The 27,850-nt window shown below is 40.7% G+C and overlaps 1 protein-coding gene across 1 annotated transcript in view; it reads left to right on the plus strand.

Annotated features, from left to right (window-relative positions):
* The window catches only part of FBN1 (fibrillin 1), a 254,971-nt gene that overhangs the window by 99,809 nt on the left and 127,312 nt on the right, over nt 1-27,850 (plus strand). Inside the window, exons 7-9 of the mRNA XM_004281306.3 lie at nt 15,229-15,426; nt 18,820-18,945; nt 27,093-27,218. Of these exons, the coding sequence (XP_004281354.1) occupies nt 15,229-15,426; nt 18,820-18,945; nt 27,093-27,218 (450 nt within the window). The remainder of the gene's footprint in view (nt 1-15,228; nt 15,427-18,819; nt 18,946-27,092; nt 27,219-27,850) is intronic.

Consider the following 27,850-nt stretch of genomic DNA (forward strand, 5'->3'; position numbering starts at 1 on the left):
ATGAGTGTGTCTCATTTTATCAGAGAATGAATAGCTTTCTTTGACACTCCACCCTGTAGGTCTCCTCTTGCATCTTCTTGACCAGACCTGGGCATGTGTCCACTACTAGCTGGAAGGTGGCTAAGGAGAAAGTGATTGTGGATGGGGCTGGATCAGCTGTCCACCTGTGCCTTTTAACATGCACAGGGCAGGGCTTCACGAATCCAGGCTTGGACCTGATCTGCACGTCAGCCTTTCCTTTTGCTCTATTTTGCAAATCCCAGCAATTGTTCAAGAGAGGGGGCCAAGCAAGAGAGTAGAGATGACTTAAAACAAATCTATCAGCTCTTCAAAACAGAAACAGATTAAAAGGTATATGTCCTGTCATCTGTGCATCAGCGGAATTATTATTTTTTTTTTTTTGCGGTACGCGGACCTCTCACTGTTGTGGCCTCTCCCATTGTGGAGCACAGGCTCCGGACGCGCAGGCTCAGTGGCCATGGCTCACGGGCCCAGCCGCTCCGTGGCATGTGGGATCTTCCCAGATCGGGGCACGAACCTGGGTCCCCTGCATCGGCAGGCGGACTCTCAACCACTGCGCCACAAGGGAAGCCCTCATTATCTAAGAGTAGCTGAAGAGATCAGCAGTCTGTAACCATGTTCTGTGTGGGAGAAAGGGAAAAGTAGAAGAACTAGGACCTTTGGTAGGTATTTTGTGTACATGGTTTGATTTATTACTCATGCAACCCCAGGCGGTAGAAGAAACTGATCTAAAGGCTGACTGTCCATTGATGATTTGAGACTTAGGGTACAAATCAAATATGATAGATTCAGGGAATCACAGGTAGCAAATTATAGCTTGGGCAAAGGGGATGAAAGTGTAAATGATTATGGATTCGGAATAACTTGGAAGATATGGAATTTTCCATATTTATCCATTTAAAAGTACTCGCCTGCTTGTTATGTACCCAGAAACTAGTCTAGGCCCTGGGGATGCAAAGTTTAATGAGATAAAATATTTGTCCTTAAGGCTCACAGTCTGATAAGAGGTAGTTATATAAGTCAGCAATTACTCTGGAGTTCAATTAGTGCCACAGAGGGAGGAAGAGGAAAGTGGTCAGGGAAGACTTCCAGAAGGGCAGTTAGCTGGAAAAATAGGGGAGGCAGGGCATTCCAGGCAGAGGGAACAGCATTTGCAAAGGCATATGTATTGGAAACAGCACCATGAGTTGAGGAACTACATTTCGCTCAGTGTCACTAGAGAGGGACTGCACATAGGGGAGTGGCAAGAGACAAAACTGGGTAGGGACCGTTTTGCAAAGCACCTTAGGTTCCAACTTCAGTTAAGTTCACTCCTGCAGGTTAGAAGAAAAGGGGATCTAGAGCAAGGCAGTGACAGCTGGGCTACAGAGGAGGGGCAAATTCAGAAGCTGTTGGGATGGTAAAGTCTGCAGGGTTTGTGGGGATGGTTGAGTACGGGGTACGAGGGCTTCTGTGACACCCCCACCCCCAGGTTTGTGGACTGGGTGATCTGGGCTGTGATGACACCCTTCACCAAAATAACAAGTATAGGAGGAGCAAGTCTGGTAGAAGAATGAGTTCCTGTCAGACACATCTTTCTACTCAACACTGTGCTCTTCTTGGGTGATGGAAACAATCTTCCCTCCCCAACCTGGTTGCTGCCGTCCTGACTCAGGCCAGCTGAAAGGCCACCAGGGCATCTGAATGGTCCATGGCTCAGCCATTTGAAGTCCATCAGACAGGTGGAGTGTCTGACTCAAGAGCCACAGGAGATTAGTTGCTGAGCTGAGACTGAAAGGCAGGCCTCCTGACTGTTGAGGCTTACTGCCTTTTCAGTTCTACCCCCGTGTTGTAGTCCGCCTAAACAGGTGAGAGAAAATCACTCTTGCACTGCTGGTGGGAATGTGAATTGGTACAGCCACTGTGGAGAACAGTATGGAGGTTCCTTAAAAAACTACAAATAGAACTACCATATGACCCAGCAATCCCACTGCTGGGCATATACCCTGAGAAAACCATAATTCATAAAGAGTCATGTACCAAAATGTTCATTGCAGCTCTATTTACAATAGCCAGGAGATGGAAACAACCTAAGTGCCCCTCATCGGATGAATGGATAAAGAAGATGTGGCACATATATACAATGGAATATTACTCAGCCATAAAAAGAAACGAAACTGAGCTATTTGTGATGAGGTGGATAGACCTAGAGTCTGTCATACAGAGTGACGTAAGTCAGAAAGAGAAAGACAAATACCGTATGCTAACACATATATATGGAATTTAAGAAAAAAAAATGTCATGAAGAACCTAGGGGTAAGACAGGAATAAAGACACAGACCTACTAGAGAACGGACTTGAGGATATGGGGAGGGGGAAGGGTGAGCCGTGACAAAGCGAGAGAGAGGCATGGACATATATACACTAACGTAAGGTAGATAGCTAGTGGGAAGCAGCCGCATAGCACAGGGAGATCAGCTAGGTGCTTTGTGACCTTTGTGACCGCCTGGAGGGGTGGGAGGGAGACGCAAGAGGGAAGAGATATGGGAACATATGCATATGTATAACCGATTCACTTTGTTATAAAGCAGAAACTAACACACCATTGTAAAGCAATTATACTCCAATAAAGATGTAAAAAAAAAAAATCATCAACAGTTGCCTGCTGCCATTTGGGGATAGTCAGCTAGAGCTTTGTGTGTTACGAGGAGTTAGCTACCGATTTATGTGTGTCTGTGATCATTTTCCTGCAAGTTTATCTGTTTCTCTGTGGCCTCCTCTTGAGTTACAATTGAGATAAGAGGACAGCTTGCTGAAGTGGTTTTGGTTTGGGCTTGTGTTGGGAGGGGTTTTGTATTTTCACTTTTCTTTGAGAATGTAAAGTTATATATTTTATAAAACTCAGATAAATCTGGACAAGTTATCAAAGCAGTGGCACACTCTTATGAATACCTTTTTATTAAATAGTGCAGAGGCTTATTACCTTTTTTGATACTTTTAAGAATCTGATGAAAAAGGTACAAATGCACACACTGTGTTGGGTGAAGTCGGTTGGTGAAGCAACAAAACTAGCTTATGAGGCAGAAAGGGAGATTTGTTATGAGGAACGAGGGTGTCCCAGGAACTCAAGGGCAGTGGTGCAGCAGGGCTTTTTTGAGGGCTGGGAGCAGGGGCCAAATCCTCTCTCACCTCTCCCTGGCGCCACGTGGTCTCTGTCCTTGGTCCTCCCTGCAGACCTGGTCCCTACTCCATGTAAATGGTCTGCTCTGTGCTGCTTCCAGTACATACTGGCCCACAGCTCTCGAGTAGCATCACCTGAGGTTCCAGCCACTGTAAAGATTAAGACCAGCGCTCCTCCATCCCATTTCCAAATTTCTGGAAGAGAACATATGATTGGCCTGCTTGGACCCGGCACTCAGATACCAGGTTCACTTTGCCATGTCTCCAGGTCTACCATGTTGCTACGTGTGATTTACATCCAACTTCAGGGCACCTTTGGGTCTCCTGAGTCCCAAGTGTGATCTTCAAGTTAAGAACCCCAGACTAAGGAAATTCGAATGCTAACAGCCCAGCAGCACTACGTTTTAGCTGTAAAACTATTGTCGGAAGTGGAACATGCATTGGAGTAGAAGGTATTTGCACAGGCATAGAGCTTAAGAGCACTTGCTGTGTGCAGGAGTTGTGAATTTTGAATATCAGTAGTTAAATCCCAGGATGGTGAATATGATGTAGATTGAATTATAACACTCTCCAAGGTCGTGGATATTATATCCCTAACTTTTACCCTGAAAGGTTTGGAAATTCAATTTTAATTATTGTTAACATGCTTCGTAAATATCCAGGGGAATACAATATAGACCTGTTCATACATCCAGAGAGCCAAAATCTGGCTCAAGTTGTTTTTTCTTCCACAGTTGGAGAAAATTGTGGTGTTCGGCTTGCCTCTTGGGGCATGTTAAACCACTTTTAATGCTGTCTCTTATTATTTTCTAACCATATGCACTTTCCACACGTATCTAACTAACAGCCTGAGATGAAACCCCAATGTCTGGCCAAGCTGATGTAAATCTTTAGTAAGTGGTAAGAGAGCAGAGTAACACAGTGCCTCTTTAATGTTCAGACAGGACACGATTGAAAAGTGGTAGACTTCGTAGTCTCAGGCACAACGTTAGATTTTTTTACCAGTTCTATAGAGTGGACATTTCTGAGCCATATAGCATTCTCTCACTGGCTGCACTAGGCAGAACTTAGCTACAACTAGATTGGCCTATCTGCCTATATATTATAGTATTAATATTCAGCTCTTCAGCTCATGAACCTGGGATGTCTGGGACATAATTATTATAATGCTTCCAAAGAGCATGATGCAATATTTGTAGAATTGCTATCCTGTGCTGTAAAAACAGTTATCACGTACAAACATATAAATGTCCCAGAACATCAAAACTTGTATGTTACCCGTGACACTGCCAAGAGGCCACCATGATCGTCCAGTTAGTGACACATTCTCAGCCCGTGGGATAGATCTTAAAAATGGATGACTGTAAAGTAACAGCAAAAATGCAGTTCTGAGGCTCTCATGCTTTTAAGTCTTTGGTCTCTGCCATATTTGGATATCTGAGCACGCACAGATTTTCGTCAGGAATCTCCTTTTGTTGGTTAATTAAACCTACTGAGTGGGTTTTGGTACTGCGGCCCCGCCCATCCTCTCAGCTTCGGTGCCTGTCTTCTACACGGTTCACTCACGTGTTCTGAGTAATGCTTGTTCTTTCTTCCAACTTGTCTGTCTTCAGTTGAGTTCAGTGCCAGACCCCGAGCTGGAAACAGTCTCAGGAATTTTTCATTCATCAGACATTTTCTTCCAAAGAAAAATTCTGAGAATAGGAGGGTCACCTTGAGAACTACTTGATAGTATTGTATATTAGCATAGTTCAGTGCTGTGTGTGTGTGTGTGTGTGTGTGTGAGAGAGAGAGAGTGTAGGGGTGGGAGAGGGAGAGAAGCAACCTAGGTATCACGTACCCATAAGCAAATGAACATTTGGTAAAAAGCCAATTTAGAAATAACACTTCCCAGCCAGTATATCTAAACTATCTCACTGTCGTTTATCTGTCTTGGTATTACAGAAAGCCCATATTTATATGAGGCACTTCTCAGTTGTGGTTAAGTGGCTGAACTTTTGTCCTTGCTTTAAGTTTTTCACCAGATCTCTGAGAATTGATAATATCACTGGAATGTGGTATGTATCTGTTTCCTGTAGAATGAACTTAGGGCTGGCAGCTAGAATGCTAGTGGTCTTGGATTCCCTTGCCCTGTCATTTCATAGAAGCAGCAGTGAAGTTCCCCTGGAGGAAATCCCACCCACCACGCCAGGATTCCGTCACATATTGTTGGTCTGAGCCGTGTGTACTTTACACTCAGGTTTCTGTGAGACTTGGCCAAACGTGTTCGAAGTATGAATTTCAACCATCAAATTTATATATATAACTATCTGAATGTGATACGACTAAATGCTTGCTCACAAAGAGGAAGAAAAGGATGAGAAATTTCACGAAAAAGCTAAAATACACAGACCAAGACATAATTTCATTATACATAGGTTTTGTTTTGATAGCATTAAGATTGACAGAGAATACAGTTTTATGCAGAGCCAGCCTCATCGATTCAAATCACCTGTCCTTCACTGGGGACTTGATTGTGAGAATGTGAAGAACTTTTATACTAGTTATTGGTAGTTAGAGCCTAGTCTTCCCTCAGATTCTCCATTTCAGTAAGTGACTGGCCGTATATCCAGCTACTGAAGCCAGAAACCCAGGAGACATCCTTGTCTTTTCAGTTTCCCTCACCCTTCACATCCAATCCATCTTTCAGTTCTGTTGGTCCTGCCCCCGCCTCTCCCCCGCCACCCCCGCGGGGTGACTAAAGGACATCCCCCACCTGTTGGCTTCTCTCCATTTCTACACCACCACCTTCCTTTAGCCACTACTACGTTTCTTCTCATTTCCACTCTTGAACCTTCTAATCAGAGTTCTTTAAAACTAACACATTGTGTTTTCAGTGGCTTCCTGTTGAGTTTAGAGCCAAATCCAGACTCCTTACCGTGGCCTAGACTGGCTGTGTAATCCAGTCCCTGCCTAATGTTCCAGTTTCACCGTGTGCCCCGTTCCCCTTCCTCTCTCAGCTCTGTGCACAGCGGCCTTCTCTCATTTCTAGAGAAGCCAGGCTACCTCCCAGCTGTCTCTGAAACCTGGAAAGCGCTTACTCTCATTTTCACAGCTTGTCTGCTCTCAGCCTTTAGGCCTCAGTTTAAATGTCACCTCCTCCAAGAAGTCTTCCCTGATAACCTTTACCAAGTCAGGTATCCACAATTACTTTTTATCATGGCAGCATGCTTATTTCGTTTGTAGACTAAATCACAACCTGAAATCTATAATTCTTTTTAATGTATTTACCTGTATTTGTTGACTTCCTCCCCCAAGCAGGTTTTAAACTCCATGTGGTCAGGGACTTTATCCCATGCTGCCCACTGATACAGCACAATTAATATTTGTTGAATGAATAAAGGATCCCTGATTACATGTTACAGTAGTAAAGTTTACTCATTGAGCCTGATCATTGAACTCAGAATGTCTGATTTTATTTTATGCAGTGGGATTTTTTTTTTTATGGTGGTGAAATACATATACATAAAGTTTGCTCTTTTAGCCATTTTTAGGTGTGTGGTTCAGCGGCATTTTAAGTACATTCACATTGTGTGTAGCCATCACCACCATCCATCTCCAGAACTTTTTCATCTTCCCAAAGTGAAACTCTGAACCCATTAAACAATAACTCCTCACTCTTACCTCCTCCAGCCCCTGGCAACCACCATTCTACTTTTCCTCTATGAATTTGACTATTCTCGGTACTTAATATAAATGGAACTTGCAGTGGAATATTTCTAATCAATTTGTTTTTATTATCCCTGTACTAACATAGGCCTTTACCTTCCAAATATGAAAATCTCATTTATCATAAAAATCTTCCAATTTTAATGATAAAACATTCTATTAGGATACTTCGGAAATTTAATTCATTGTTCGTAGAACTTATATTTGGAACTTAAGCAGTATTACAGGGCACTTTTGAGATATATGAGTTGATCTAAGAAGATGTTGGTCCTGGAAATTTTTATATTGAATATCATTGATCATAGGGCCCTTTACTCTTATGTTGTTAATCTTGCTTTTGGATGGTAGAGAATGTTTTCTACTTCGTGGCTTTGAAGAAAATATAAAAGAACAAATAAATCAAATTGTTATATAATACTATTGTTTTTGTCTTGCTGTTCAATAGCTGATGCTCTGTGGTGAAACTGCAGTTTGGTTTAATGTGGCACTCATAAATCAGAGCCAGCTGGTTCTTTCAAGTTGAATTTGCAGACCATTAAAAATGAAGACACTCTCTGTGATTTTACTATCTTGATGGTAAATATATCGCCTAAAACAGAATGTGACTCTTATCCATCCCCCAACTATTTTGTTTTTTTCTAGTAAAAGTAGTTTAGAGATAACTCTGGGGGAAAATGGCAATCAGTAATGACTTGTAGGATGTACAGTGAGGGGATGGATAATGTCAGGTAAGTGACTATTTGGAAATGAGATATTCTCTTCCCTGAACAAGATTGCTTACTGTTTTCTTCATCATGGAGCAGAATAAAATGTGGTAATAATTTTCTGTAGTTGAACTGCTGACACACGAAATCGGGTCCGCAGAACTATGGCTTGGATTTTGGTGAATTGCTTAGTCTGTGTCTATTAGTCTATTAGATTAAATGCTATACAACAAATCACCTTGTTTCTGCAGTTTTTTAAAAAATTAATTAATTTATTGATTGATTGATTGATTTTTGGCTGCATTTTGTCTTTGTTGCCACGCACAGGCTTTCTCTAGTTACAGTGAGCGGGGGCCACTCTTCGTTGCGGTGTGTGGGCTTCTCATTGCGGTGGCTTCTCTTGTGGAGCACGGGCTCTAGGCGCGCGGGCTTTAGTAGTTGTGGTGCGTAGGCTCTAGAGTGTAGGCTCAGTAGTTGTGGCTCACAGTCTTAGCTGCCCTGTGGCACGTGGGATCTTCCCCGACCAGGACTAGAACCCATGTACCCTGCATTGGCAGGTGGATTCCTAACTACCGCGCCACCAGGGAAGTCCCTGTTTCTGCAGTTTTGAATGATATTTATATTAAAATTTGTATGGCAATACTTTTAACTTATGAATTAAAGAAGTTGAAAGACAGAGGAAAACATTAACACAGAAATAGTGTTGTGCTTATTCCTATGCTTTATTTCTAAAGCGCTTAAAAAAATTAGTTATATACAATTAAGCTGTACCGCAGATACAGTTGCTTAAAGTAAACATTTTGCATAGTGTAGTTTAGAAAAATTTGCCAAAAGGTCATATTCTTTAAATAACATTGTGTAGACCATGTTTAACAGGCAGTCTTGCATGCAGTATTTCATAGAAACATATGGATTGGAAATTAGATTCAAAATTTATTGTGTCATTAAAAAAAAAAAAACAGCTTGAATGAAATAGGAGATGCACTATTGCATAGTACAAGTAGCCCTGAAAGGAATTCCCATCCCTCCCCAAGAACTTTTACTACGAAAAATTTCAAACCTACATTAAAGTTGAAATAATAATATAAAGTATACCCGCATACCTTCTACCTATGCTAAATATTTAACATTTTCCCACTTTTACACACATAATACTCTGTATGTATATATGTGTATATATATATTTGTGTATAATATACTAATATATGTATATATTATATGTCTAGTTATCTACATGTTATATGTTATATATAATTTATGTATATTTAATTTGTATATATTTAATATACATTATATATTTAATTATATATAATATATAATGTACAATATAATTTATAATACATATTACATAAGTGTATTATTATATATGTATGGTAATTATATATTGTGTATATATTTGTATATATATATTTATGGTCTGTTTCGCTAAATGATTTGAAAATTAAATTGAATACATCATGGCACTCCACCTCTAAACAATAAGGCTATCTCGTATATAACTGTAATACCATGATCATGTCTAAGAGAACAATAATTCCACAATATCGTCTAATATCCAGCCCATATAGAATTTCCCCAGTTGTCTCTTTTTGAAACAGTGTCCAACTGAGTTTTGGTTGTTATATCTTTTTAATCTAAAATAATAACTCTACCTTCTTTTTCTGTGTATGAGGGGTCATTTACTTTTGGAAAAGTTCAGGCCAGTTGCCTTTGAAAACCACACAGGCTGAGTTTTCTGATTGCTTCCTTGTGGTGTTATTTATCTTGTTCTTCTATCCCTGTATGCCCTCTTGACTGGAAGCTTGGTCAAGAAGCTTGATATAAGCTTTGACTATTTTTGGCCTAAACTTCTTAGATAATGTTTAGTACTGTGTATTTCATCATTATCAGCGGCTGTGTGGAAAGATTTCAGCGTGGTCTGCAGTAGTGCAATTCTGGAGGAAATTAAGAGTTAACTTTTGGTGTTACTGATGGTAAGTTTGATCAATGTCTTTGGATCCTGCTTGGAGAATCCTCCTGGAATTTTACTCAGGTACCAGCTCCCACACTGGACAGGGAAGCTGGAAGTGGGAGATCATGGTAGTGGAGTGATGCCATGTATGTAAATGTGCTTTGTGACACTGGGAAGGGAGAGCTTGGAAATGTGAATTCCATTGACTATTAGGACAGTGGAGTAGTTGGTGTTTAGCCTTCTTAAATTTTGATTCGTTGTTTGGTTTAGTGAGCTTGGGGTCAAAATAATTAATAAAGAATATGATAAAGTGCCTCATAGTCAATCAACACTATGGAAATGAATACTACTTTGTTGTGATTAGAATGTCTCTCCTGGTTGAAAGATACTGAGTTCTGTTGAGTGGCAATGATCCCAGCTTATGGGCTGTCTCACATTTCTAAGGTCAGACGTTCAGGTGAGCATTCAGCTATCTTGCAAACACTTTGCAAACTCACTTTGGGGGCTTTTACAAAATATGGATGCCCCGCCACCATGCCACATCTACTGAATCACATTCCAAGAGGGAGGCATATGGGAGGACAGGGGTGAGACCCAGGCATCAGTATTTTGCACAACATCCCTAGGTGATTTGGTTATGTCCTAAGGGTAAGAATGATTGGAGTAAGAAGAAACAGCAGCAATTATGAGACTGATTACGATCATGGAACTTCTTTGCTTTCATTTTGCTCAGACCAAAAGTTCTCTGACCTCCTTCCTCAAAAGGTTGTATTGAAATTCCACACGTTAGGAGCTTAATGTGTCCCAGGCTAAACTACCTGGAAGGAAGAAGCATGCTGTGACCCTCTCTATCATGGATAAGTTGATATCTCATTGTTTTGTTTGTAATTTTTATGAAAAGATGGATTTAAAATAATTGGAGCCTAGTGCCCAAAATTATATCCTTGTGCCTTCCCCTGCAGTTTGTGGTTTAGTGACTGGGTAGGAGTGACAAGAATTCATTGTACTACAGTTCTTTTTCTGTGAATGATGCATTTGCTTCAGGGGGAAGTCTGATTGCAAATGAAAGTGAAGTAACGCCACAGGTCACAGCATTCTGAGCTGCAGGGCTGGGAAGGAGCTGAGGATTAGAGGCTGCAGATATACATTGGTTAGATCCCAAGCCTTGAGGCCAAATCTGTTGGGACTGGGGAACAATCCTTGAGCCTAACCACTCATAATGGGAACATGTAGATGCAGAATTTCCCATGAACCAGCCACACTAGAGTAAGCCAGTTAAAAACAATTAAAATTGCATTTTAATGTTAGAAAGTCTTGGCCTATTGCCCTAGTTCATGGAGGTCTTATAAGGAAGTGATTGTAGAGCAACTTGTGAACAAAAAGTGTTTTTAATACGATATTTTATTTGCATGAGGAATAATGATTTACGTTGAGGGAATGAGTCAGATATTATCCAAGCATTGAATTAAGCACATTCCCTGTCTAGAGCTGGGACTGTCTGAAAAAGAGTATGTAAATTTAGCCTAGTATCACGTAAGTGCTATGGGAATAATTGTAAATAATTGGATTATTAGTAAGGAATTGGGAGTGTGGGCAGATTTTTTCTGTGGTTGGAGTATTGGACTAAAAACAGCATAACTTTGGCAATCTAAATGAAGCACAGGACGAAAAGCACATGCTGCCGAATCGGAATGACATTTGAAAACCACGTTAATACAGCATTTACCTTCCAAAACATTTTTAGATCCAATTCTGTTTCATCCAGATTAGGCCTCTCCCTCTGCAATCAGCCATTTTTGTTGAAAATCTGACTCTACAAATCCACTTATGTCCACTTACTAAGCTGCATGATCAAATGAGCTAGTTCTTCTCTTTGTCTGTAGTGATAAGGATCTAGTGTGGAAATGTGTTAAGTCCATAGATTCTGTTACACATGCTCAAACTATTTGCCAGATATTTAGTGTATGTAGTGAAGATGGATCCCTATGGGCTCCAGAGATGCCTAATGAATATTGTCAGAATTAACAAGTGCTCTTTCTATTCCATGTGTTTCATATTGAAATGAGGGCAAAAAGTTGTTGACCCTGGAAAAGTCTTAAGGGTTATTTTTTCTTCTGATGCAAACCTTCCAATGAGGAATTCATGTCTGAAGTCATGAATCAGTGTTAGATAGGACTGACTCAGATTTTCCTAGCGTTTTCTAGTGGACCTTGATTTTGCTGGTGTCACTCACAAAACACTGTATTTGCATGTACCTGGAATCTTTGCAATCCTCGTATGTAAGATAATTCCATGGAGTATCTTGGCAAAATGAAGAGGAAAAACAAATCCAAGCAGTGTTGAAAACTGCAAACTAAAATTCATGTTCCATTATGTTTTTTAAAGATTGAAAAATGGCATACCAACAAGAGTCTATTTGATTAAAGTATTTGCATTTGTCTCAGTAAGTCAAGAGGAAAATAGGAAATAAACCTAAATTTCCTTCCTCGTTACCTAACATGGAAGGTTTTATTTATTTTTTGAATGAAAGATTATGTTGCTGTGATCTTTCTAGTCTCAAATATAAGATGTATATAGTCATAAAAATCTTGATGGCTGTTACATGAGATTAAATGATTGAATAATTTATGATATAACTTGATGGAAAATTATGCAGCAATTAAAGCCGTGTGTTAGAATAGTATTTACATGGGAAAATGCTTTCGGCGATGTTAAGTAAAAAAAACAGCAGGATTCAAAATTGAATATTTGATATAATTCCCATTTAGTGATAAAAAATAAAACACACATGTAAAATTATGTAGGATAATATAACTGATATGTTATCAGACTTTCTTTAAGTGCAATTACATGTGATTTTTATTTTCTTATTTATATGATACTGCCTTTTCCTAATTGTCTGAAATAGTTATTTTCCAATCAGAGAGGGGGGTGGGATAGGGAGGGTGGGAGGGAGACGCAAGAGGGAGGAGATATGGGGATATATGTATAGGTATAGCTGATTCACTTTGTTTTAAAGCAGAAACTAACACACCATTGTAAAGCAATTCTACTCCGATAAAGATGTTAAAAAAATTATAATATGAAAGAAACCATCTATCAGAGAAGTATTTAATAAATGCTCCTAAGTACTATTTGGAAGAACTGAGCCAAAGAAGAATGATGGCTACAGCATTTGACTTTGTTCAGGCAGTTGCTGTGTTTAGGAGCGACTTGGTTGCACACCACCATGGTGCCGAGTGACTTTTTCTTTATCGACAGACTGAAATGAGGGCAGAGATTTTACTCAACAGCTCAAGCATTTAATTTTTGTATTCTTGTTTGAATACAGTAACTATGGAAGACGATAGCAGATTTTGAATAGATCTGGCATATTATGAAGAATATTAAAATACACTTAGAATTTGATAATATAAAAGTAAAATGCAATCAGCGTAAAAAAAAATGCAGAAACAAAATAAAAAGACAATAATAAACTAAAGAAGTATCAGGAGATAGGGCTGGAAAGTTGGGCCAGAGAATGTAGAGACACCAGGAGAGCAAAGGTCTAAGGTTGGTTTTCTGGAAAGATAATGCTGTTTGTGTTTCTGTACCAGTTACACAATTTTTGGCCTATTTGCATATTCTGTACTAGTATTTACTTAATATTTTTGTTTTTTTTGCGGTACGCGGGCCTCTCCCTGTTGTGGCCTCTCTCGTCGCGGAGCACAGGCTCCGGACGCGCAGGCTCAGTGGCCATGGCTCACGGGCCCAGCCGCTCCACGGCATGTGGGATCTTCCCAGACTGGGGCACGAGCCCATGTCCCCTGCATCAGCAGGCGGACTCTCAACCACTGCGCCACCAGGGAGGTCCTATTTTTCTTTAAATTGAATTAAAAGGTTTTTTTTATTCATTCTCATCATAGCAAACATATCTATGAAATTATGAGTCTGTCAGGTTTGTACTTTTTAATAATAATTCAAATTGAAATTAATGCATGACTATTAAAAGAAGACAATCTAAGGTCGTCTTGCATCCCATCATAGCACACTTTGGTAAGCACTGGCAAGGAGAGAGGGAGATGTGGAGACGAGGACTTCATGTTTGGACCATTGTGTCCATATCTCAAGTGCTGCCGTAATTTGGGCCTAATCCTCTTGCTGTGCTTGACTGGGTGAAGCTTTGTCTTTGGAATTTCTTGTAAGGCTCATCTTCCAGCATAGGCATTAGGGCAGTGCCATTGACCACAGGTGGCTGACTCATTCCAGCAAGGAAGAAGGGGGCGTGCGGAAGAACATTTAGTGATGGGGAGCAAATGGGATCGTAATTGCAACAGAGAGACAGGAGGAGGGGATACACAGGATAGTGGGACACAAGCTGGGAAGAGTCAGCTATTGCCCAAATGTTGTCATGGTTCAGCCTGTTCACCCTTGTGGGTGCTGTGATAAAGAGTTGTCCTTAGCGAATTGCATATCATGACTCGTGAGGTACTTGGAGAAAGAAAGAAGAACATCAAAATGAAAGTATAGCCTGGTGGTTTCATTAGCACACCCAGTGATTTTCATAAACCTGTAGAATTCAGTGGTGAAAGGAACTTACCGGGGTCATTTAGTCCATCCCTAGACTCATAGGAAGCACTCTATCTGTGCACTTCCAGAAATGACACGAGGAAGCGTGCGGTGCTGGTGGTGGATAGGAGCCCGCTGAGTCTTGCCACGGCCCAGCCTCCCTTATCAGCCAAGGCCGCTGTAGAACAGAAAGGGTTATTATGGCCCAGATTTCTCCCACGGGGAGGCTGGGGACAGCTTGGCTTTGGTCCTCACTACATCTTAATCTTTCTGGTTTGCTGGCTGCCGAATCCAGATTGACTTTCTCCCTTTACAAAAAAAAAAAAAAAAAAGGAGACAGATTTTGTACTGGTGAGACTACTTGGAAATGGAACCTCTCCTGTGGTCTTAGCTTATCCCTGTTTGCTTGAAGATGATCCTTTTGCCCAAGGGATACAGTGATTTCAGATCAGTGCCCTCACTCTTTAAATACCTGATGTCTTTTGCATATCTAACATTTCTGCTTGTGGTTTTTTGTTTTGAATGGGGTTGGTTTGTTTGTTTTTGGTTTGCTTGGTTTGTCGTATTTGAAATAAGGTGGACCCAATCCAAAAGAAACAAGTAACCATTTCCCTTTTTCAAGAAACTGCAGAGAAGAAGGTGCTATGACTTGCCTCGTTGCAAGTTTTGAAATTCTTTGCTTTCTCCAACCTAAATAATAATGGACTGTAAACTCTATGAGGGCAGGGATTTGGGATCTTTGAATCACTGAAGCACCTATATCAAGCATAGGGGCTGATTCATAATAGTCACTGATACAGTTTCTTAAGTGAATGAATGTGTAAATAATATGATTATGTCATGTTTGGATAGCATGTCACGGTTGTAAAGTATTTTCCATTAGCTCATCTGATCCTGACAACAGTATCTTCAAAGTGGATAGGAACTAGTGTTTTTATCCTCATTTCGTAGGTGAGGTAAATGGGGCTCAGAGGCGGAAGGGTCTGCCCAAGGCTCCACACGGAGTCGGTGATGTGCGGTTCTATTCCTGAAGACCATTTCGCAGCTTGGAGTCCAGGAAGACAGGCCCAGCTGTTCTTCTGCATGATAGTTCCTGCTTTTCTGGACTTTCATGGAATTCTCCTTCTTTATTTTCAGATTACAGGACAGGCCCGTGTTTTACTGTGATCAGCAACCAGATGTGCCAGGGACAGCTCAGCGGGATTGTCTGTACAAAAACACTCTGCTGTGCCACGGTCGGCCGCGCCTGGGGCCACCCCTGTGAGATGTGCCCAGCCCAGCCCCACCCCTGTCGGCGTGGCTTCATTCCAAATATCCGCACAGGAGCTTGTCAAGGTAAACCCCGGGCCGATGGAGTTATTAATGGATTCATCTTATTTGCTCTGGAGAGCCATTCTCCAGTGAAGTTGGAGAGAATGGAAAAGCAGTGTCAGAGGCATAGCTTCACGATTTCGCTGACGGCATGATATCCAACTTAGGCGTTAGGAGCGTGGCTCCGGAGACAGCAGCTGGTCCCCCTGGATTTTTCCTTGCCAGTGGTTTCCCCCTCTGTCCCCAGACGTGTTTCCCGGGGGTGGTATGATTCTGTTTAGAGCAATGCTGTATGTTAGAGCAATGCTGTGTACAAACACAAAGCAAAATTTGTGAATAAGGTAGTTTGTTTTTCTTAATTTTTTCCCCCTTCATTTGAAATTGCTGGAGTTCCTCTGTCTCATGGATTGTACTTAGTTGACCTGAGGAAAATTGTTCCTCTCTCCATTTTACATGCTACATTATGGAGTTTTTTCTGTTTTTTTTTTTTTTACAAGTCAGAAATAAATTAGGATTTGTTTCACAGTTTTAAATATCCCCAGATGTTGCCTGCTTGCTTCTTCTCCTGCCTCCCATGGAAGCCCTTACTCTGTTTTTGGCTTTTACTCCTGTCCTTCCAGCTGTACAAATTCTTTTATTGTCTGGATGTCTGGCAGGAAATAGGAGGAAGTGAACAGAGGCAGCTCCACACTAAACTGATGGGACTGAAAACTCCCAGGCTGTATCTGTTTCCTTTAGACATCTTCAGTGCTTTTTTAGCAAGTTGCAGTGTTTAGAGAAAATTCAAGGTATGCTTTTCTGAGGCAAATAGATACTAGTTTGATTTTGTTGTGTATGTTAATTCTAAGGATAATATGCAATAAAGCAGAACTTGAGCTTAATCACCCAGTTCTGTGGATCTCCATTAAATTATACTTCAATAAATTTCATATCTGATAAACACTGGTTGATCCTGGTCCCTGGCTTCTATGTACAACATGCAGCTCTTTTGTATGCCCTTGAATGTATCTTTCTGAACGTTAGGAGCAGCAAGAAGTCACTTTGAAATCCTAGAATTACAAAAGGCTAAACGGTACAATTTCATAAAATCAAGAGTAAGTTTTGTCCCCTTTTTTCTTTGGTGCCTTCTTATTTTTCTCATCCTTGGAAGGTCTCAAGGAGTTCTGAAAAAATTCTTAGCCATGATGTTTTGAAGTCAGCTAATACCCATGAACTCACAGAGAGTGACCAGAAAGCCAGATTTTGGGTACTCCACTGCCGCCTGTGAGTCCTAGTCAGAGGCTGAGGTGCTGAGAGAATTCAGGGGAAGAGATGAAGAGGGAGAGAGGGAAGAGCTGCTTCTCTTTAGCTTTGATATTCATTTCATACAACCTGGACTTTTCCAGCATTTTCTTCCTGTTCCTTCCTGACTCTTCTTCAACATCCAATGGAAAAAAGAGTTTTTTTATATGAAGAAAATTTGTGAAAACCCATGGAATCAAAGTGGCAGTTATATTGCCACTGTGAGAATGAAATTCTTCATGTTTGGTTGGTTTTTTTCAGAGAAGGTCTGTTATCAGCTTGGGGTGCTCTCTCCTTGCTGGTGTTTTTAGTCTTTCGGCCACATGTGAGGGGCTGTGAGCAATGGGTTCAAAAAGGAACTTAGTCTGTCTTCAGCCTTGGAATGTATGACCAGTGGAGAAGTGCCCTCATGTATATTTCCTGCTGGCCAAAAATCATGATCAACAAGACTGTCTAGTTTTGCTTCTATGTCCAATTGTAATTTCAAATAACATTTTAATAAACATATTCAACATAGCAAGAATGGAAAATTCTGGTGTAAGACAAAATAGAGATCAGCTGTAAAACATAATCTAATTATACTCATATTGTCGTTCATCTGTGAGCCAGGACATTTTATGTAAAACAGTAAGTGATACTTTTGTACCAAAGTATCAAAAGTGATACTTTTTGTTGTTAAATTAGTACCCCTTTTCCTGCATGGCAACTTGTTTCAAAAACACAGATTATTAGAGATTTTACAGTTGGCAATTGCTCTCTCACTTCACACAATGACGAGTAAAACGAAAGGGTACGATTTCTAAAAAACACCCAGAGGAAGACAAGTTAGACTGCCTCCCTGGGGTTTCTTATTAAACCAGAATTTTGTGTGTTATGGATGAAGAGATGGAGAGAGTACACGTACTTTTATATACATCTTCCTAATGAGCCTGGAATGATTACTTTTGTTCCTGGAAGGTTAATATTTGGGGTTCCAGGTAGGACCATAGTTATTTCCTAGGTGCTGGGGATTCAGCAGTGAACAAAACAGACAAAGAACCTGCTCCCTGGAATCGTGTATTGAAAACATTTGATTTATAGAACAAAGCAAAGCAAACAGATATTTATTAGGTCAGCTAGTGATTGGTCCTATGGGGCAAAATGAGCAGAGTAAAGAAGGGTGGTGAGTGATGGGGGGCGAGGGGGGCGTTGCTATTAGACTGGCATTGGGAGGGTCCCCTGCTGCAGTGGAGCAGAGATCTGACGGGTAGGACAGGGTGAACCATGAGCTCTACAAAGAGTAGTCCAGGCAGGGGGCCATCACTGCAAAACCCTGAGGCAGGAGCGACCTTGTTGTATTTGAGGAATGGCAAGGAAACTATTGTGGATGGAGAGGAGTGAGAGAGGGCGGAGGATAGGAGATGAGTTCAGAGAGTAGAGGGGTCAGGTAGACTCCTCTAGGACTTAGCATGGCCTTAAGTGTTAAGCTGAGCTGGAACAGGATCCGACTTACCTTTAAAAATGTTCCCTCTGGCGGCTGCTCTGCTCTCACTTCTTGGCCTAATTTCCTGTGTTGTTTAATTTTTATCGTGCAAGACAATTCTCCAGAATCTATGTTGAACATTTTCCATCTCATTTGTGTAAAAGCATTAGCTGTCTCGTGTAGTCTGAGTGATCTCATTCAAATAAATTCTGTTTGAACTGAATCACTCCATACAACTCTTAAAGACAGTGTTATTATAGAAATGTGTTACGTTTTGATTGTAAGCATTTCTTGAATACCTCTAGTTATTACTGTCAATCATTTTATCATAGTATCCTTGTACTTTGCAGCATGCGTAATAAAACTCACAAAAGTTAGTACCAACATTCTCCTCTGCATGAGGGAAGATGGAAGGTAGGAAAATAAAGAATACTTGTGACTTCCAATAGAACACTATTGACCAAGTTATGTTACTCAGTTTATTTCGCATTATGTAATTGTGAGAAACAGTGTCTCTCATCATGTTCCAAATATTGTGATGGACAAATTGCTCATTGATATAAATGTGATAATATAATTGTGGGCAAACTATCATGTTTTCTTCTGCAATGAATTTCATATTAATCTCTCCTCCCCCACCCCCTGCCCCATCCCTTGCTTCTAAAATCTAACAGATGTGGATGAATGCCAGGCCATCCCTGGGCTCTGTCAAGGAGGAAATTGCATTAATACTGTTGGGTCTTTTGAGTGCAAATGCCCTGCTGGACACAAATTTAATGAAGTGTCACAAAAATGTGAAGGTAAGAAATATCATGCTTTGCAGTTCAGGGGTGGAGGGGCGGGCAAAACCCAAATCAGTGACAAGCTTTTTTGCAAATTGTTCCTAAATCCTTCTGTCTTTGTCATTCCTGTGAATGTGTACGTATAATATCCTTACCGGGAATAATATGCCTTTCTGCTATTGAACCAGAAAAAGCCTGCAGCTTTTTCCATTTTTATAGACCCAAAATAGGAGATCCATCTGAATCAAATTAAATATTAAAACATGAAATATTTTTGAACCAATATTTGGGTTAAGATGTTCAAGATACATGTTTTTGTATAGTTCTAGAGACACGAATTTAAATTTGATCATTACATATCATTCAGAATGACATATCTTCTGTTGTTTTTCTAGTCAAAATGTATGTTCAATTTTTTTTTTCCTTTGGAGAGATCTGTTAACCCTTATATTTATGCTCCTAGTACAAGTTTAGGATTTCCTTTTCTGCCTATCAAATGGAAACCTTTTAATGCTTAATCAAACAGAAAAATAACTTGAGGTAAATTTATATATTTGCATTTAGTTTATAGATTGAGCTTCTAAAAATGTGTGTACAGAGAATGTGTTCCTATTCACCACTTCTGCTATTTGCCAAAAAGAGCCCTGGCTTCCAAGTGTAATAAATATTGGTTTCATGAGAGGGAAACATCCAGGAAGTAACTAGGCAGCATTGAATTCTTTTCTTTAGTGAGTTCATGTACCTTATATATGTAATGTCTGAAAATAATGTAACAGCATTCTTAAGGCAACATCTCTCATCAAGCTTAGCAGAGGAAACTTTTTCCTTCATTCTCAACTCATTGTCTTTGGGGTGATATAAGATTTCATTTAGATGCAAGCACTTTTGTCGAAAGCAGTTGCTGTTGTATCTATATTCCTAAACCCTAGCACTGAGGAATACATTCTAAGTCATTTGTCAGGAATTGGCTCATTAATCTTCTTTGTTGACCTCCAGGGTATATCATACATGCAAAAGGCAGCTTTAAATCTGAATTACATTTAAGAAGTTTAACATCTACTTGCCCTGAAACTGAGTAACTGTGTTAAAATTATCTTTGTGGGTTAGAGTTGTTTTTAAGTTATTAATCATCCTATAATTTATAATGATATGTTCTTGAACATGTTATAAACAGTTGAGGTAGCTGTGAAAAATACTTAAGTTCTTTCCAAAGATGTAGGGCTTCTTAAGTTTCAATGAACAATAAAATTGACTCTCTATAGGCCAATGTAATTTAGAAGTTATACTGTGGATTAAGTTAGAAGTAGAGAATGTTGATACTGAAAGGGCAAAGAACTTCCCTGGTTTCACCCTTTTACGTTATATATTAAGGAACTGTCTTGGGTGTGTTAAGCACCCTGACCGAGGTCATCAGACAGTGCTAAAATTTACTTCTTTTTTTTAAATTAATTTTTATTGGAGTATAGTTGATTTACAATATTGTGTTAGTTTATGCTGTACAGCAAAGTGAATCAGTTATACATATACATATATCCACTCTTTTAGATTCTTTTCCCGTATAGGTCATTACAGAGTATTGAGTGGAGTTCCCTGTGCTATACAGTAGGTCCCTATTAGTTATCTATTTTATATATAGTAGTACGTATATGTCAATCCCAATCTCCCAATTTATCCCTCCCCCCTTCCCCCTTGGTAACCATATTTGTTTTCTGCATCTGTGACTCTATTTCCATTTTGTAAATAAGCTCATTTGTATCCTTTTTTAGGTTCCACATGTAAGCAATATCATACGACATAAAATTTACTTCTTTTGATTCACACTCTGGTGCTTGTTGTACCATATTATATTGTCTGCTTTCCTGGATGCAAGCCATTACCTCTACTTTAATAACTCTATATTTTGAAATATTTAAAATATTATGGTATAGATTTCCAGGTATTATCATATATATCTTTTATGACATTAATGAGCTCTTAAGGTTTATTGCATGTAAAATTCACATCAACAATGGGTCATTTTTAGGCTTTCTCAGCTTACTGTATTCAGTTTCAAGAGATGTAGTCAGCTTCAAGATTTAGGGCAATATACTTCCTATGGCTTGTCCAGTCTGTGTTGTGTTTTCTGGAATTATGATAGCTTCTAGTTTCAACTAGAGTTGTTTTCCTGTGACACTTTCTTTCACTCAGACCAGTCAATTAACATCAGTCAGGATTTCTCACCTTCTCTCGTTGTGAACTAGATAGAAGAGGCACAGAATTAATGCTCGGACTGAAAGAAAAGTGATTCAAAATCCTTTTATTAGTGCTAAGAAAGCTATTATAGTAGTGTGACCAATGGACCAGAAATTCAGGCTGAAAATTACTTAATCCTTTTCCACAATTTTTTTTTTTTCCGGCTACATATTGAAGTCAGTAGCAAGATAAAAACAGAATACTTTTGGCTAGACCTCTTTTTTTTTTTCTCTTTCCCATCTCCTGTTATATTAAATTCAGATGATGGGTTTTTCCCCTTCCCTTTAATTTTTCTATGCAAAATTGATATTGGAAGAGAATGTCTTGTTATAGTACTGCATTTATTCTGGCCTGGAGACTGGTTTGGGCATTGTTGCCCTGCCTTACTCTGGTAGGAAAGCAGTCGGAAAGTCCCCTGAGAATGCTTGGTGAGTGGGTCCCCTCCTTCGACTTCCTGGCCCTTCTCCAGTTCCACCACCGCACCATGGGAATGGCATGACTTTGGGCCTGGGGTGATCTCCAGGCGGTCAATAGAAGGAATTCCAGAAAATCTGACCCCCACCACAGAGAAGATCAAGAGCCCATATATGCCCTAGGAAGATGGTCAGGCCACGGTGGGGTTCTGTGCCCTTGTGAAAGTGGTTCTGGCACCCTTGCCATTACTTTGAGCGGCTTTATTTTTAACTTGAAATAGACTATTTTGTTTGGTGATTCACAATTGTTTTGAAATTTTTATTAGAGTATAGTTGCTTTACAGTGTTGTGTTAGTTTCTGCTGTACAGCAAAGTGAATCAGCTATACATATACATATATCCCCTCTTTTTTAGATTTCCTTCTCATTTAGGTCACCACAGAGCCTTGAGTAGAGTTCCCTGTGCTATACAGTAGGTTCTTATTAGTTGTCTATTTTATACATAGCAGTGTATATATGTCAATCCCAATCTCCCAATTCATTGAATGGCCTTTTAAATGTATCTTCCTCTTGACTTGGAGAGGAAGGAACTGGGTACCTGGAAGCCCAGCATAATTTTTTAAAATTCAATCAAAAATTGGTTTCAGCCAATTTACAAGATGCTTACCTTCGCGCCGTCAGTGATGGTGAAAGCAGCTTTGTGTGAGATCTTCCTTTTGCAGAATTCTCCCTTATTTCTTAAAATGTCCCCCTTTTCCCAAAACTTTTTGAAAATATCATGTACCTAGTTTTATATAAACACATGCAATTTAGGCACCTTTGAAATGTAAATTAGCGAGCTGAAGCGATTAAATAAAAATTATTAAATTTTCATAAATTTAAGAAGAAAAAGATTGAGATTTATAGTTGTGACTTGAGAAAAAGGGAAGCAGAGTTCACGCCCGCCTTCGTTGTTGATTTTCCCAGTGACTCTGGAGTGTGCCCCCTGGAAGAACACACGAGCCTTTTCTTTTTGGAAACCAAGTCCATATTTGCGTAGGTTACTGTGGAAGGAAATTAACAAATAAAACGTGTAATTAAAGGATTAAGTTTTATTTCTGGAAGAAGTCCCTTGGATTCCTAATTAACCACTAATATTTTGGGATTTAGATTAACACCAGCCCAGCCTTTGGCAATTACAATACTGTGTGATGCAAAGGACTTTTTACAAATGTAACTCTTAAATCTAATCTCTCCCTCCTATGGAAGCCAAAAAACTTTAAGACTTCCCTTTTCTAAAATAATGGCCTATTTATCTGATGGCTACTTGCTATCAGGGACTCTTATCCTGCCAGACACCAAGGAGAATTCCTGGGGCTACTTAACCCATTGCTATCTTGGGGCTCCAACCTCTGCAGGTTTGGTGCAGGCCCTGATTCACTGTTCAAGGTCACCGGCTCCTATCCAACTGCTGAACAAAATCTCTGTGGTATAGGCACAAGAGCCCTGGGAATCAGGTAGACCTGGGCCGAACCCTGGCAATGTCCCTCATCCTCTGTGTGATCTTGGATAAGTCAGTTACCAGCTCTGAGTTACATCAACTTTCAAATGAGGAGATTGAACACGATTATATCTGGGAGTTCTTTCCAGTTCTGCAATCAGGCCTCCATCTCCACATTTCTCACTGTTTCTCAGTCGGGATCGGACAGCTGGGGCTACATGAATAAGAAACCATGCAAACTGGCATGCGTGGTGTGACTATAAACTGGTAATAAGGCTGATTTTTTTTCAACCTGACTTGAAGTATCAACTTGTTTGTTTTTTAGTCACATATTTTACATTGGATTTCAGGTGTCTAATAAAGCAATAATAGTAGTCTCACAGGCTCGGTGGCATTTATAATTATTAGTATCACGTATTGCTTTTTAACAGCTGCCACAATTTTCAGTTGATTTTTTTCTCACTTTGTTAGCGATCTAGACAGTCAGGTTAACTGGTTTCCCCCGTCTCTCAGTTATGTCAACATCCATGATCTTGGATGGAGCTCCTGGAGAGCTGGGTGTCCCAGGGATGCCTGTCCCAGAACTGGGACCCAGCTCTATCCCATCGGCCCTCCACAGTCCTTCCTCCCCTCCCGCTAGAGGAGCCCCAGGTTAGGGAAGAGGCCAAGGGATCGGAAGAATGCCTGGAGAGAGCAGATGAGACAGAGGGACAAGAAGGAAGAAGAAGAGCAAAGGACAGGGCAGCAAATCAGGAGGGAAGGGACCTACCATTTGTGTATCTTCTTAGGTCCACAGCAAGAAGCCAGTGAGGCCATGGGCATAGCTACTGCCAGCAGCTCTGTCCTGCCCCAAGGAAACAGGGGGAAGTGTTCAGAGCACAAAAGTAGCTCTTCCCAGCCAAGTTCTACTCCCCACCAGGCTCCTCAAACGGATTTACTTTGACAGTGGCATTTGATACAGACTGACTTACAGAAACGCTGAGAAATCCACTGATCTCAAATTCTCTCCTGTGTAGGATCCCTGACATTCTAGTAAAAGGTGACAAACACAGTGTGCTAAGAGCCTGGAAAAATAATAGATTAGTATGAATGAGTTTCAGAGTGTAAGTGATTTTGTGATTGAAATGCTTTATTCCAGACTTTTATTGTCAGGGACTCCCACCATGGCCTGCTCGTGCAATCAGAACTCACTTCCCTTGCTAGGAAGTGATGGGACTGAGAAGCAGGGTGGTTCAGGAAACTAGAAAGGCCCTAGACATGGAAAGGGAAAGGGTGTGTCACTGAGGAGAGGACATTGAAGGGGCCATTTAATAAGTTCCTTCAAATTGAACAATTTGGCCTGGTGCTTTTAGCTTTATCTGTGTGACAAGTAGGGACGTACACTCTACGTTGTGTTTCCTGACCTGCTGACCTTTGAAGGTGTGCACCCTAAGTGGAAACCCTGCCCCTTCCTCCTGCCCAGCCTGTGGCGGTTGAAGACTTGGATTTAACATCACTTTATACACGAACCTCTTTGCTCTTGTTTCAGGTTTTACATGTGCCAGTTTTCTGAAGGCCTCAGTGGAATGCAAGAGCTGTGCCTAGGCACCAGAATTATAGAAATCAGGTTCTATGATCGTAGCTACAGTGTGAGGGTTAGATGAGTTGACACCCATAAAGCATTTGGACAATGCCTGGCACTCAGTACATATTAATTCTTCTTCTTCTCCTTATCCTCAGTAAAGGGTCCAAATCTAACGTAGCCAGCATGTGAAAGAAGATGTTTCCTCCACCCTGCCCAAGTTAATCCTTGTTTTTATTTTTATTTTTTTTTAATTAGTTATTTTTGGCTGTGTTGGGTCTTTGTTGTTACGTGCGGGATTTCTCTAGTTGCGGCGAGCAGGGGCTACTCTTCGTGGTGGTGTGCGTGCTTCTCATTGTGGTGGCTTCTCTTGTTGCGGAGCACGGGCTCTATGTGCACAGGCTTCAGTAGTTGTGGCTCGCAGGCTTCGTTGCTCCGCGGCATGGGGGATCTTCCCGGACCAGGGCACCAACCCCGTGTCTCCTGCGTTGGCAGGCGGATTCTTAACCACTGCGCCACCAGGGAAGTCCCAGATTCTTGTTTTTAAATAACTTTTTTTCTGATATATGCTGTCACTTAAATAACCTCTTTGGATATTGATGTCTACTAAGTGTCCTTAAAAAGGATGACAGCAGTCATTTATACAAACAAGTAGAAAAATGTTTCTTTCAGTAGACTCTGTCTGCTCACATGATTTTTGATAGGCATCATGTGACTTAGACATTCATTTTTAGGGACCTTCTTCTGAGAAAGGTGCATTTGTGTTAATACCTTTGTGTTACGGTTATAACCTCCTCTCCCGTTAGATGAGGTTGTCAGATCCTCTAGGCTCTTTGCTATACTTGTTTGGCTTTTTGTTGGTTTTAGGTAGTAGTGTGGCTGGTAAATACAGAAGGATCGATGTTAAAGAACTGCCTTAAAATGAGCCTTGAGAGTGTGGTTAGATTAAGTTCTAGACCCTTAGGCTCTGTCCTTGGCTGTTTCTCTGCCTGACTTTCACTGACTCCACGGTGACGTTTACATCTGTCGGAGTAGAATATGCACCTTTCCCTTATACAACTTCACAAGGATGATCTGTCTGGGTTAGCACTGACCCCAACATAAGCAGTGACATATTGCTTGGGTTAGCCTCTAGCCTAGCCTAGAAGAATGGGGGTTTTGCTTTTAAAAAGGTTAAACTGCATAGAAACAGTGTCACTGCTGTCTTTTTGACTAACAGGGTGAACTTGAGTCAGAAGACACTTGAACTCTATTTTGGTCCACTTAGGACTCTATTTTGTTTTACCAGTGAAGAGCAGTACTTTAACTAGAGAAGAAAAGTTCTTATTTTTAAACTACCCACACTGGCAGTCTGGCCATTGCAACGGTTCCAGGAGGCTTGGGTCAGACCGTCCCTCTCCCTAGGTCAGCGCAGAAAGCCCCACTTGTCTTAGGGAAGAGGCCACGTAGATACCTTGGGCCCTGAGTTCACTTTTAACCTAAGCAGGACATTCTCAGTTTCTTCTCTCCCCACACTGGTGCCACATCTGTCGACAACTGCCAGTGTCTGACTGTGGCTCTTGAAAAGCTCTCCTTGAAGGAAATGGTCTGATTTGTCTAAGTGACTTTGACTGCTTCCTTAAGGAGACCCAGTGGCCTCAGGCCCTGAGGACTAACCACAACTCTGACCTCAGCCGACCCCACAGGGAATTGGGGAATTGGAGTGGTTTTCAGAGTTGTACCCTTCGGGGCGAGATGACCAGACCATTGTCCTTCCTCCACAATCAGTCGGTGGATGTGGGCGCCTGGGAAGGTTGTAACCCCGGGTGAGGTTGCTCAGGCTGCTCAAGGGGTCCCTGAAGGAGCTGAGAGCTGGAGGCCATCTCCTGACAGCACTCCCAGATCTGGGACAACGAGTCATTTCCTGACAGAGGATTTGGATGAAGCATCTCGGCGTCCACCACAATTCACTCTCTGAACCCAGAGAAAACCATTGTAGTGGCAGTTTGGGAGCCCCTGAGAATACCAAGTTAGCCACGTCTTGGTCAGCAGTCAGACCACGTGGTCTCCTCTGTAGGATTTCAGTATCTGTGGAAAATCAGATCAAAAACAAATGCAGGAAGTGATGCAGAATATACAGTGGATAGAAAGGGAGCTTAACTCGATGCGCAAAACACGAAAAGGGAAAACAAAATTTTAAACAAAATATTTGGAATATTAGCATGCTGTAGGGACTTGAAACGACAGTAGTTTTAGATTTTAAAGGCAGAATTTATTTCATTTTGCTCTAATCTTTCAAATTTGGTAAATTCCTTGGGTAAACCTGTCTTGAGAGAAGAAACACCCATTCTTTGAATTAACTATTCTATAGGCAGCTTTTATTCTCTAAAGATTGCTGTTTCTGGGAACATGATTTGATGAGTGTTACCTCTGAATTCTTGTAATGGTGGACGGTTTTATACTGTGTTCTACAAATACTGAAACTATTCTTTTCATTCCAGATATTGATGAATGCAGCACTATTCCTGGAATCTGTGAGGGGGGCGAATGTACAAACACAGTCAGCAGTTACTTTTGCAAATGTCCCCCCGGTTTTTACACCTCTCCCGATGGTACCAGATGCATAGGTAGGTGTCATTATAAACATCATGCACAGTTTATGTAAATCAGTTCCATAATAGACATCATTCTAAGGGAGACAAAATTTGTTAAGGGAGACATATAATTTCTCACTTGAGGTAAAATGTGCTTTTATGGAAGTCTGTTAAATAGTTGACCACCCTTTTGAAGAACAGAGGCAACTGTGGTCTTGTTTTGGGATTTTTGCCTCCCATAAAGAGATGATCCAGGAGACCCTACAGATAAACTCAGTCTAAAATTAACTTTGCAGTTATGTGACCGTCAGACCTTGAAGCCATCTTTGACTCTTCTCTCTCTTCACCTCCACCTTCAGTCATTTCCCAGGACCTATGTTAATTTAGATCTGAAATTTTGCAATAATCTTTTAATTGCTCTCCCTGCTTCCTGGCTTCCCTACATTCCGTCTTGTCAGATTTATCTTCCTAAAATAGTGCTTTGATTAAATAACTCTCTTGCTCAAAAACCTCTGGTAGTTTTCCATTAGGATTTGGAAATTAGTGGTTTTCAGTCTATATCCCATGGAATCTTCAGGTGCTGCAAAGCCCTCTAGGGATGCTAGGGTTGGAGAGGGGGACAGGGCAAAGGGGGAGGCTGAGTGGAAAGGGTTCCTGCCTTCCCC

Source organism: Orcinus orca, chromosome 2, assembly GCF_937001465.1.
Source record: "Orcinus orca chromosome 2, mOrcOrc1.1, whole genome shotgun sequence".
Taxonomy (NCBI): domain Eukaryota; kingdom Metazoa; phylum Chordata; class Mammalia; order Artiodactyla; family Delphinidae; genus Orcinus; species Orcinus orca.